Source organism: Astatotilapia calliptera, chromosome 3 (assembly GCF_964374335.1).
Source record: "Astatotilapia calliptera chromosome 3, fAstCal68.1, whole genome shotgun sequence".
Taxonomy (NCBI): domain Eukaryota; kingdom Metazoa; phylum Chordata; class Actinopteri; order Cichliformes; family Cichlidae; genus Astatotilapia; species Astatotilapia calliptera.
This window is the reverse complement of record NC_137424.1, coordinates 8387748-8401015: the sequence shown is the minus strand read 5'-3', so window position 1 is coordinate 8401015 and position 13268 is coordinate 8387748. Positions and strand designations below refer to the sequence as shown.

Sequence of the window (13268 nt, the reverse complement as noted above, 5' to 3'; positions counted from 1 at the left end):
AGAGTAGTTCTATGGTGCTGTCCTGTGGTTTGTGAGGTGGCAGTGAAAGCGCTTTACTTTTGCTAAATACTTCCTGAAGATCATGACATTTGGTGGGCACAGAGGAGAGATCTAAAACAGTCTCAGTGTTGGTTGATGGTTCCACAGGTTCCGGTGGACGGGCAGAAACAAGGCAATTTGAATGACAGAACAGACTCTAACTGATTACCCTCTGACCTGACCAGTCTAAGTGGGGGTTATGTAATTCTAGCCAAGGAAACCCGAGTATGAGTGGTTTGTGAGGTGCATGAAAAGCAAAAAAGGTAAGTGTTTTCTTGTGATTGCCAGGGGTGACAGGCTCTGTGCGCTGAGTTATGTGAGGGGACACTCGGTTATTTAATGACTTAGTGGGAATGGGCGGATTAAGGGGGCATAGAGGGATGTTTAACTGTCTCGCTAACTCAGACTCCATGAGGTTCTAATTGAACAAGAGCCTGAAAGGTCTGGTTAACTAGAACAGAGAGTTGGAGTTGCAATCTGGGTTTTTATGTTTGTGTGAGTATCCTCCACCCTTATCCCTGAACTTTCCAGTGGGCAGACCCTGGTGTGGAATCGAAAACAGACAGGTTCATCACGAGAAGCAAGCTGATCTTTCATGGTTTGATTTAATGACTGAAAAACATACAGCGGACGGTGGTTAGCACTGTTGCCGCACAGCAAGAAGGTCCTGAGCAAAAGTCTTTACAAACTCAACCAGGAAATCATCATGCGAGCAGAAAGAAAGAGGATGAGCAGATAGGTAAGCAAGAGAAACCCGCCAGCGCCCCAGGTTTCCAGAGAAGGTTCAGGTTCCAGGTACCTGAAATGGGATGTAATTCAATTCAATTTTATTTATATAGCGCCAAATCACAACAGTCACCTCAATGCACTTTATATTGTACAGTAGATCGTACAGTAATAAATACAGAGAAAAACTCAACAATCATATGACCCCCTATGAGCAAACACTTTGGCGACAGTGGGAAGGAAAAACTCCGTTTTAACAGGAAGAAATTTTTGGTGTCAAAGTCAAAGCACAGATCCACCCAGTCTCTGTATTTCAGCTTATTTCCTTTATACACACATTTAACAGGAACAGTTTCAGACAGCTAGTGTTTACCTGACATTACCTGCGTACCTCACAGTTTGCAGGTAATGGGCATAATAATTACTGAACAGAGACATCCTGCTGTGAACTTTGTTGCTGTGGATCTAAAATGTAAAAATACATCTGAGAAGATTTCTAATCATGATTTTATGAGCCCCCAAAGTTTGATTCTGTTCATCTGGACGTAGCGCTCTCAGCGGGAGAAACATTTTGTCACTCATCAAGATGACTTCTTCAGGCTCAGCTGACTGCAGCTTTCCCCAATCTTATAAAGAGTACATCTGCATAATGACTCAAACCTAATGGTCAAGGAACTGACCTCCCAGCCTTATTGTTCCTTCAGTGGGCTGGTTTCAGTCATTATGCAAATGTACTTTTTATAGGGTTGGAAACCAGAAGTCAGCTGAGACTGACGAAGTCACCTGGATGAGTGACGAAATGTTTCTCCCACTGAAAGCGCTACGTCCAGATGAACAGAATCAACTTTTGGGATTTACTAACCTGGATGATTGAGCATGGATCAAGACGGGTTTTTATGAGGTATACAGTTTCTTATAATTTCTAAACCAGAAGGTTGAGGAGATGGAGCTCATGATAACTGGCTACTGCCCTTCAGCGTGCTTTATGAAATCATCCAATCAAAATAAAGTTGGCCTTTAGGGAGAGCGGGGCTTTAAAGGGGAATGAGCCAAAGCAGCTTTTAGACAGAAAATGAAATGAGAGTCCAGGATGTGATACATTATTTATAACTACATTTACAGTAATCACACATATTAGAATTAATAAAGTGACCAGCAGTACTGTAGTAAGTGTAATACTGCAGTACTCACAGGCCTGTGCCAGCAGACACTGAACTACTGTCACTAAATCAACCTGGTCTTCACTGGTTTCCATTTACATACATTGGAATAATTGTGTTTAATTTGAAATATTTTTCTTCTGTTACACTTAAATTCTTGAACATTTTTTTATTTAATTGTGCATTGTAGTGTACTCATTTGTACACATTTGATTACTTAGATTCAACATATAAAGAGATTTTATTTGATAATAAATATTATTGTTTTGTTGTTCTTGTTATTTTTTTCAGGCTGAGCAGCTGTAACCTGTCAGAGAAAGTCTGTACAGATTTGTTGTCAGTGGTCAGCTCCCAGTCCTGTAGTCTGAGAGAGCTGGACTTGAGTACCGACAGCCTGAAGGCTTCAGCAGTAAAGCTTCTGTCTGCTGCAGTGGAGAGTCCACACGCCAAACTGAATATTCTGAGGTCTGACGGATTTGTATTCTTTTTTCTTTTGTTTGTTTGTTTTGTTTTGTTTTTAACTGAGAAAATAAATCCAGCAATTTAAACAGTAGAGGTAAACTTGATCAATTTACTGTTGTTTCGTACCACATCTGCTCAGCATAAAACAACAAGGATTCTTAAAATATAAGATTAGTTATTGCACCCTGATTACACTTTAACATCAGTCTTTGTTCATGTTTTCATTTTCAGACTCAACGTCTGTGAACTTCTAGCGGAAAACTGTGAAGCTGTGTCCTCAATGCTCAGCTCTCAGTCCTCTACTCTGACAGAGCTGGACCTGAGTATCAAAAATGTGCAGGATTCAGGAGTGAAGCTTCTGTCTGCTGGACTACAAAGTTTAAACTGTAAACTAAATACTCTGAGGTCAGATCAATTGACATTTTGTTTTTTTTAAATGAACCAATTAAACATTTTATTCAAGGCTTCCGGTTCCGGCGCTCGTGGGGATGGACACCTAGTACGAGAGCTCTCGACTGAAACTTATTAAAACTGCCCCAAGTAAATTAATACACTATCTAAGTGCACATAAAGAGGAAAAAGGGGTTTAAATGATGTCCAGAAAGAACAAAATAGCTAAGAAGTTAACGTTTGAAAACGTGGAAGATGGCAATGTGCAGCTAACAGAAGGGGCTAACGTTAGCCCCTATAGGGCTAGCCGAGGCCACTCTCCCACTCCTAGCCGCGAGGATTCTGGGACAGAAGATGAGGTTGACCCAGCAAGTTTGACGCTGATACTGAAAGAACTGAGAGGCGTTGGGAAAGAGGTGAAAGAATTTCGAAAAGACACGAAAGCGCAACTGGTGGAAATAAGGGGTGAGTTGGATAAAGCCAATGCGCGGCTTAATGATGTGGAAACCAGGGTTGCAGAACACAAAGATAAGCTCCAGAACACAGACGAGATTTTGTCTGAGATACTAACAATGCAATTCAATGTTATTTATATAGCGCCAAATCACAACAAAAGTCACCTCAAGGCACTTCATAAATACAGAGAAAAACCCAACAATCACATGACCCCCTATGAACAAGCACTTTGGCGACAGTGGGAAGGAAAAACTCCCTTTTAACAGAAAGAAACCTCTGGCAGAACCAGGCTCAGGGAGGGGCGGGGCCATTTGCTGTGATTGGTTGGAGTGAGAGAAGGAAGACAGGATAAAGACATGCTGTGGAAGAGAGACAGAGGTTAATAACACATATGATTCAATGCAGAGAGGTCTGTTAACACATAGTGAGTGAGAAAGGTGACTGGAAAGGAAAAACTCAATGCATCATGGGAATCCCCCGGCAGCCTACGTCTATTGCAGCATAACTAAGGGAGGATTCAGGGTCACCTGGTCCAGCCCTAACTATATGCTTTAGCAAAAAAGAAAGTTTGAAGCTGATCTTCAAAGTAGAGAGGGCGTCTGTCTCCTGAACTCAAACTGGGAGCTGCTTCCACACCCAGTCCAACATAGCCAGGCTTTCTTTGCTGCTTTGACAAAACCTCAAATCCCAGTCAGAGATGATGAGCATCATCACAGTGATGATCATTTCTCTATTAACCCAGGCTTTCTGCTTCAGGATCTGTGCACGCTCAGAAAACAAGGAGACCTTTAAACATAATTTCACTAAATGGATGGATTGAGCTCAGCCTACAGATGAACTGGTGCCAGAGATCATAAAGAACATCAAACAGTCAAATTCAACACTTTTAATGGAAATATGAGATTAATCTTAAAAGTAGAGATAGTGTCTGTCTCCTGAATCCAAACTGGAAGCTGGTTCCACAGAAGAGGGGCCTGAAAACTGAAGGCTCTGCCTCCCATTCTACTTTCAAATACTCTAGGAACAACAAGTAGGCCTGCAGTGTGAGAGCGAAGTGCTCTAATGGGGTGATATGGTACTACAAGGTCATTAAGATAAGATTGGGCCTGATTATTTAAGATCTTGTATGTGAGGAGCAGGATTTTGAATTCAATTCTGGATTTAACAGGAAGCCAATGAAGGGAAGCCAATACAGGAGAAATCTGCTCTCTCTTTCTAGTCCCTGTCAGTACTCTTGCTGCAGCATTTTGGATTAACTGAAGGCTTTTCAGGGAGTTTTTTGGACATCCTGATAATAATGAATTACAGTCGTCCAGCCTGGAAGTAATAAATGCATGAACTAGTTTTTCAGCGTCACTCTGAGACAGGATATTTCTAACTTTAGAGATGTTGCGCAAATGGAAGAAAGCATGCAGGAAAAGTTTCAAACAAAACTAACATCACTGGAGGCTTACTCGAGGAGGGAGTCGCTCAAACTGTACAGGGTGCCGGAGGGAGAAGAATCGGGAGCTCCATCTATGGCCCACTTTGTGGAGAAGCTACTCCGGGAGAATCTCGCCATCCCACCATCAACACCGTTACAAATTCAGAGAGCACACAGAGTGTTATCATTACTCCCTCCGGACGGCTCCCAACCCAGATCGATCCTGGTAAAATTCCTGTGCTTCACGGTTAAAGAAGAAGTGCTGAGGCTCGCTTGGCAAAAGAAAGGTTTTATGCTGAATTCCAGCAAGATCAACCTCGACCACGATTACCCCCCTGAGATCATGGCTATGAGGAAGGAGTATGCAGAGGCACGAAAGGTCCTAAAAGAGAAGAATGTACGGTTTAGGACCCTCTACTCAGCGCGCCTTAAGGTTTTTTTCGAAGAAGGAGTGAAAACCTACAACACGGTGGAGGAGGCAACGGCTGACCTGGCGAGTCGGGGCCTGCCGGTAAAGGTGATTACACCACCGGCAACCCCCAGAGAAAAACTACAAAGATGCCCGCTGTGGCGGGGAGTTGGTGGTCGGCGTCCGCGTCAGATCCGAGGAGCTGCGGGATATAGAGAGAAGCTGCAAGTATACAGACGTGAAGAGAACGAATTTAATGTTATGTATTAGCTATGGACAACATGGTGAAATATGGTTACTGTCGAGCTAAAATGGGTGGGGCTTCTCGTGCTGTGAGTGACGTCGCAGTGGAAAGCCCCCTAACTCAGGGGGTAATAAGGGGTTTCCCTTCAAGTTGTGAGGGTGTCAGTGGAAGTGCTCCACTGTCAGAAGCCAGCTTAGGAGCTTTCAAGCTCCAGTTATGTTCAAATGTTTTCAGTTCATTCCTAACTTTTTTCACTTGTTACTGTTTTAAGAGGGGGTTGCCTGCTGCTATTGAGTTTATGCGCTGTGGTAACTTAATATATCTTTATGGGAAGTGAGTCAGTGAAAGTAATCTCTTTTAATGTTAACGGGGTTCTGAACGTGATTAAGATGAATAAGATACTGTCCAAACTAAGGAAGGAGAAGGCCCAGATTGCATTACTTCAGGAGACACACATGAACCAAGTAGATCACTTGAGATTGAAAAGAAAGGGTTTTAAATATGTATTCTCCTCTTCCGTTAAGTCCAAACACAAGAGGGGTGTGGCTACACTTATCTCTGGTACACTTAACTATGAACATATCTAAGAACTCTGTGACGAGGAAGGCAGATTGGTTAGAATAACAGAAAGGATAGAGGGGTCTGAAATCACAATTTTAAATGTTTATGCTCCCCCCGGGAGCGATTGGCTATTCTTTAGGAATAGGTTTGATTTATTGGTGGATTCTCAGGGGATAGTTGTCTGTGGGGGGGTTTTAACTTTAGACTTGACCCTAAACTAGACTCCTCCTCCCCGACCAACCAGGTAACAGCACTTACTAGAAAAGTCAATTCCTATATGGTAGAGATGGGGATAATAGATGTATGGAGGGACCGCTACGCATCTACCAGAAATTTCACTCATTACTCTGGTTCCTTTAAAGTGTATGCAAGGCTGGACTACTTTTTTATGTTTAAAGTTGATAGGTTTAGGGTCAAAGACTGTGACATATTAACAAGAGATCTATCTGACCACAGTCCTATCTCTCTATCTTTGCAGGTGGCTAGGAAAAAATGTACCACACTGTGGAAATTGTTATCGCACCTTAATGATCCTGCCATAGTTTCCAAATTAAAGGTAGACATTAAAGAATTTCTAGATGTTAATGACACAGGAGAGGTATCTCCAGCTATTCTTTGGGATACGCTCAAAGCGGTAATGAGAGGTACATTAATTTCTATCGCCTCCCACTTAAAGAGAATCAAAGGGCAAAAATTAGCAGAACTACAGGCAAATTTAAAGTTGAAAGAATAGGAAGACATAAACACCGCAAATCCTACTCTGAAGCAGGATATCAGGAAAATACAGGATGAAATTAATGATATTTACACCCAGGAGGCCCAAAATAACTAAATTTTTTTGAGGCAAAAATACTATGAGACAGGAGGGAAATCTGCAAAATATCTGGCACATAAATAACGCAAACAACTAGAGGAAAGTACGATATACCAAATCAAGGACCCCAAGACTAATATTCTGGAATCAAAATTAGAAGACATTCAGAAATGTTTTGAGACCTTCTTTAGGGAGCTGTACTCACAGCCCAATGCTACGTAGGAGAATTGTACTGATGCCTTTCTTAGCTCTCTAGAATTACCTTCACTCCCGTCTCTCAAAAATGAGCTTCTAACACATCCCATTTTAGCGGAAGAAATTAATGCTTTTTCCAGATTAAAACCAGGTAAAGCAGTTGGGCCGGACGGGTTCAGTTCTCAGTGGTATCGCACCCTGAGGGCAGATCTAGTCCCCACATTGCTGAAGTCATTTAACTACATCCTACAGGAGGGAGAAATCCCACCCTCCTGGAGGGAGGCAACTATTTCAATTATCCCAAAAGAGGGGAAAGATAAACGAGAATGTGGAAACTATCGACCAATCAGTGTCCTTAACTTGGATTACAAACTATTTACTTCTATTCTTGCTCGTAGACTGGAGAAGTTTTTACCTGACCTCATCGATTTAGATCAGACTGGTTTCATTCACTATAGACAAACAACTGACAACATTAGGAGAATATTACACATCTCTACTCAAATTTACAGTAAATCGGGATAATGAGAAAATTAAGTACCTGGGAATATATTTGACTGCGGACCTCTCGCTGCTCTTTCAGGCAAACTACGAGCCAATATCTGCAAGTATAAAAGCTGATTTGCACAGATGGAATCTGGTCCCCTTTATGCGTCTCAGCTCCCGGGTAACCGCAATCAAGATGGACACGCTCCCCAGACTGCTTTATCTTTTTAGAAACTTGCCAATAGAAGTGAGCGATTACCAATTTATTGAGTGGGACAAATGGATCTCCAGATTTATCTGGCAGGGCCGAAAGCCAAGGATTAAATATGCTACCCTCCAGCTCCCCAAGGAAAAGGAAGGACTGGGTCTCCCCTGCCTCAGGAATTACTATTATGTCGCTCAAATAACCCCCCTCTTATATTGGTGTAACAAAACATACACGGCTAGGTGGAAGGAACTGGAGTCCAGCCTGTTGGACCGATTCCCCCTACAAGCTGTAATGGCAGATAAGGGTCTAATGTGCCAGCTGGAAAAGCTGGGGAACCCCTGGTTAACCCACACCCTCCAAGTTTGGCAGAAGGTAATCAACATCTGTGGGATACACAAAATGCTAAAAATCTTCAGGTGGGTTGCTTTCGACTCGGATTTTATTCCAAACAGACACGACTCTAACTTTGAAGCATGGATATCCTATGGCCTTACGACATTCCTCTCTCTTACTCATAGAAATATTGTGCTCAGATTTGAGGCCTTACGGGACGATCACAACCTGACAAAATACAACTTTCATAGAAACTTACAGCTGAGATCATATATTGATCATGAATGCAAACTGTCCGACTTCAATGATGCTGAGTCGCATTTTTTCCTCATCCTGAAAAATGCCACAACCATGACCCCTACTAAATCTATTTCTAAACTATACAAAGCCCTCTCTAGTGCCAGCAAGGATAATACTTTATACACTAAGGATAAATGGGAAAGGGAATCAGGGATTGCTATTTCTGTGGGGAAGTGGGAAAATGTTTTGTACTGCCAGTGGTCCACGTCCAGTTCTATGAGCTGGAAGGAACATGGCTGGAAGAATATTATTAGGTACTTCAAGACTCCATATCAGGAGAGGTACAAAGGGGCTTATATGCAATGCTGGAGACAATGCGGCTCGACTGTTGCTAACCATTTTCATGTCTTTTGGGACTGTCCCAAGTTAAAAAACGTTCAGGTCTCCTTAAGTGCAGTCTTTAACGTTCAAATACCTTTAGATTTTAAGGTTTTATACATGGGTTTGGTCCCCTTTCTGGAATGTAGGAGTGAGATTAAGTTGGTGCAATTACTCTTGGTGGCAAGTAAAAAAACAATTACTAGAAGATGGTTAAGCCTAGCCCAGCCTACCCTAGACGACTGGTTTGGGATCATTTTAGAGATATTTAGGATGGAAAAACTTACATATCTGTTAAGAAATCAAAAAGCCAAATTCTACCAAATTTGGAACAATTGGATCCAATTCATCACCCCCACGAGGGCTGACTTCACTTGATCTCACTATTACTTGGTTGTTTTTTGTTTGTTTGTTTTTTACATTTACTTCTATTACTATTGCTTGTTTATTTACTTATTTCTTCACAATGATTGCAGCATGGGCACCCCTCCCAGTTTGTGTTTATAGTTCCATGTAATGTGTTCTATATATCTCCTTTGGGAGAGCATGCGAGCAACTGTCCTAGTAATAGCTAGTGGAGGTTAATATGCACCCGCTGATCACTTTGTTTATCATTTGCTCTCCTGGACTTAATCTAAAACCTGGAAGGACTTTGTTCCCATGTTATTCATATACTGCTATGCAGATGGTTTTTTCTTGTCCAATCCAAATAAAGATATAATTAAAAAAAAAACATTTTATTCAAGTTCATCCATATGATGTTGTATCTTAGTATGTTAAGGTTTCATCAAAAATAAAAAGATGGCATGTAATATAATAACAAACTTTACATAAGTATTATAGATTATCTTTTGTTTTTCAGACTGGGTGGCTGTAACCTGTCAGAGAGAAGCTGTGAAGCTCTGTGCTCAGTCCTCAGCTCCCAGTCCTCCAGTCTGAGAGAGCTGGACCTGAGTAACTCTGACCTGCAGGATTCAGGAGTGAAGCTTCTGTCTGCTGGACTAAAGAGTTCACAGTGTGCAGTGGAAACTCTCAGGTCAGGATTCAAACGTTAACACATATGATCATTTAAAATGTGAATTATATTATTGATTGACTTATCTATAGAGCTTTTAGCTAAACTTATATTTATATTTGAGTGGATTATTAGACTGAATTACTGTGTAAAATTTGTCACAGTCATACGATTTTGTTTATTTATTTATTTTTTTAATTCATGTACTGGCCATTTTACATAAATTTGGCTAATCTTCTACAATATATACATTTGATTTCGTTAGGAACAAAATGTTCAAATTACATATTTTGCTGGATATTGGGTATTAATGAAATTATTATGTCTTTAATGACACCACATTTCCATATGTAGGAGGTTACTGGTGGTATTGTTTCAGTGTCTGAGTTTTCCTTGCAAAGAAACATCTGGAATTTAACAATACATATTTTAAAGCTGTTTTCTCCAAAGGGATTTGTATTAGTGATGGTAAATTTGATTCTTTTTACTGAATCGAGTTTAAATGAGTCACTCACCAAAATGAATCGGGTTTTTTAAGTCATTTGAGTCTCTGAGTCAGTTGCCCAGAGAGTGCCAAAAATGTACTTTTTCTCTCAAACTTAATTTGTTTTTATTTTCATGTAAATCCTACTGCTATGATGAGTGACTGAAAAATAAAAACAACTATTTTATAGAGCAAAAAAGAATAAGATTTCTAAATTGGACATTTATTTTTGTTTATGTTATTAGTATTTCCTCTTTATCATCTTTGCACAAAAACAAAGTGTAGACTGAATGTTATATTGCATCAGTCAGACTATCAGGCTTCATTTCAGATGAAGGAGTGACTCTTCCGTGGTAACAAACTGTGAGTTTCAGCAGCTGAGAGGCAGGAGGGAAGGGTGAGTGAGTGGTCTTGATGCATTCTCAGTCTAGACTAGACTAGAAAGAGGGGCGCTGCTCTTGTGGCGACCAGCAGGTTGTCTCTCTCTGTCAGTGTCAGTGTTTTAACTTATTTTATTTCATTCTTTTATTCCTTTATATATATATTTTTTTGCCTGAGGAAATTCTATAGCATCGGCTTGTGCTTTGTGGAACTTCTTTTAACGAAGATGGGTTTTTTATTTCGCATGATTTTATTGGCAATCCTGACGGTTGTTTGGAGTCATTCCTTTACCATCAATAATCCTGGCTAATGTGCAGTCTCTGAGGAGTAAATTGGATGAACTGCATTTGAATGTCGCACACTTGCGTGGCTACAGGGATACATGTCTAATGGCATTCACAGAGACTTGGCTCAAGGACTCTGACCCTGATTGTTCTCTGGAACTAAATGGCTTCGGGTTTCCCATACGTTTGGATCGAGACCCCGGAGCTACCCAGAAATCTCAAGGAGGAGTGTGTTTGTATATAAATCAGAAATGGTGTAAAAATGTGACCGTTCGTAGACAAGTGTGTCTGCCTGACATTGAGCTCCTCTCTGTGTCTTTGAGGCCGTTTTATCTGCCGAGGGAATTCCCACAGATCAACGTCACCATTGTTTACATCCACCCTAAAGCGAATCCTAAGAATGCGACTGACACCATCTCCATTTTTTTCCTAATAACAAACCATGGTCTTCAAAAGGTCTTATGAGGCTGATTCATGAAAGGAAAAAAGCTTTTATTGAAGGGAATATCTTGAAAGTTAGAGAAATTAGGAAGGAGATCAGATCAGAAATTAAAAAAGCCAAAGTAAAATACAAGGATAAGGTAGAGGCGGAGATGGGTAGCAATAACTTAAGGGTGGCCTGGGCAGGCATGAAACACATGACTGGTCACTGTTACAGTGACTGTAATAAGATAAGTCTTCCTGGTTTTAGTTCAGACTCTCAGTTAGCAAGTAGAGAAGCTTATAGACCCTCTACAATTTGCATACAGGCCTCGTAGACATGTTGATGATGCAGTGGTCACTCTGTTGAACTTCCTTTATCGCCATCTTGATGGCGCCAAAGCTCATGCTCAGCTCTTATTTATTGATTTTTCTTCAGCTTTTAATACTATCCAGCCACATCTTTTAGCTGATAAACTTCTTAACCAGTTTACACTTGATCTTAATCTCGTTGGTTGGGTTTTAAACTTTTTAACTGACAGATCTCAGTGTGTGAGAGTGAACGGCTGTTTTTCCAAACAGCTGAACTCTTCCACTGGCTCACCGTAAGGTTGTTGTCTCTCTCCTCTACTGTATATTTTGTACACTGACTGTCGCAGTACACAGGCCAACAGGCATTTCATTAAATACGCAGATGACACAGTCATTGTAAGCCTCCTTCATGGTGAAGAGGATTCCCATGGGCCTGTTGTGGATGAGTTTGTTTCGTGGTGTGATCAGTCCTTCTTAATGATCAGCACCTTGAAAACCAAGGACATGGTTATTGACTTCAGGGAGACATCCCCTCATCCTGCGCTAACAGTGGTAAATGGTGCAGCCATTGAACTGGTGGACAGTTATAAGTATTTGGGGGTTGTTCTTGATAAAGCTCTGTGCTTTGAGTCACATCTTGCTGCTACAGTGAAAAAGGTTCAACAAAGACTTTTTAAGGAGGTTGAGAGGTTTCAATGTTTCATCTGCAATGATGACTCGTTTTTTATAAAAGTTTTATTGAATCTGTTTTAACTTTCTGTATCATTGCTTGGTACGGTAATATGTCTCTGAATAATAAGACCAGACTTAACAACCTGGTTAAAGTGGCTGGTAAGATTTCAGGGAGGTCTCAGGTCCAGCTTGTGGACTTTTATAACAGGCAGGTGCTGAGGAAGGCGACCTCTGTCATGTTGTGTTCAGATCATCCTCTCTTTAATGATTTTCAACTGCTTCCATCAGGTCGTCGTTATAAAGTGCCTGCAGTGAAGACAAAGAGACATAGATTGTCTTTTGTACCTACTGCTATTATCATAGTTAATAACACTGAACCATATGTGTTGTTGCCATTGCACATTGTACTTTTTTGATGAAAAATCTAGGTTGTTTTCTCAGGCTTATATTATATTATATTATTTTGGAGTGTGTATGTGATGTGTTGGTTGCCTGTTTGTTTGTTTGTACGGACATACTGCAAATCAATTTCCCATTAGGGACAATAAAGTTACCAATAACCAATAATCATCCAGGTAAGTAAATCTCCAAAAGTTGATTCTGTTCATCTGGACGTAGCGTTTTGTGGGAGAAATGTTTCATCATCATCCAGGTGACTTCTTCAATCTCGGCTGACTGCAGGTTTCAATCTTATAAACAGTACATTTGCATAATGACTGAAACCAGCCCACTGAAGGAACAATGGGCTGGGAGGTCAGTTCCTTAATCATAATTATGCAAATTCTCATGACCATTGATCAAAGCCCACTGATCAAAGCCCACTGATCAAAGCCCACTGATCAATAGCCATGAGAACCATTCACAGAGAGTTGGGGAATGGCTGCAATCACAGCATTTTAATCATTATTTTAAAGGCTGTAGATTGGAGCCATTGCTCTAACAGTGTACAAATGTAACAGGGCTTGGTGCTGATGCTAACAGTGCTAGCTGCTTCAGCCTTTATTTACACATTATAAGCACATTTAGCTTATTTTAAACAGTATATAAAACAGCTAGTACTGCTGGGATGTTATATTTTCACAAGCTAACATGAGCCAATCAGTGAGATGTCTAGCCATGACAGTTGTATGTTGCTGTGAGAAGAGTCGGGCTACATACAGTGATGATAGTGTTAGC

The 13268-nt window shown here is 40.8% G+C and overlaps 1 protein-coding gene across 3 annotated transcripts in view; it reads left to right on the top strand.

The window, feature by feature from the left end:
• The window catches only part of LOC145419379 (protein NLRC3-like), a 234404-nt gene that overhangs the window by 207562 nt on the left and 13574 nt on the right, over positions 1-13268 (top strand). For all 3 annotated transcript variants that reach the window (XM_080296972.1, XM_080296970.1, XM_080296968.1), the window contains 3 exons: positions 2217-2390; positions 2619-2792; positions 9387-9560. In XM_080296972.1, coding sequence (XP_080153098.1) covers positions 2217-2390; positions 2619-2792; positions 9387-9560 — 522 coding nt within the window. The remainder of the gene's footprint in view (positions 1-2216; positions 2391-2618; positions 2793-9386; positions 9561-13268) is intronic.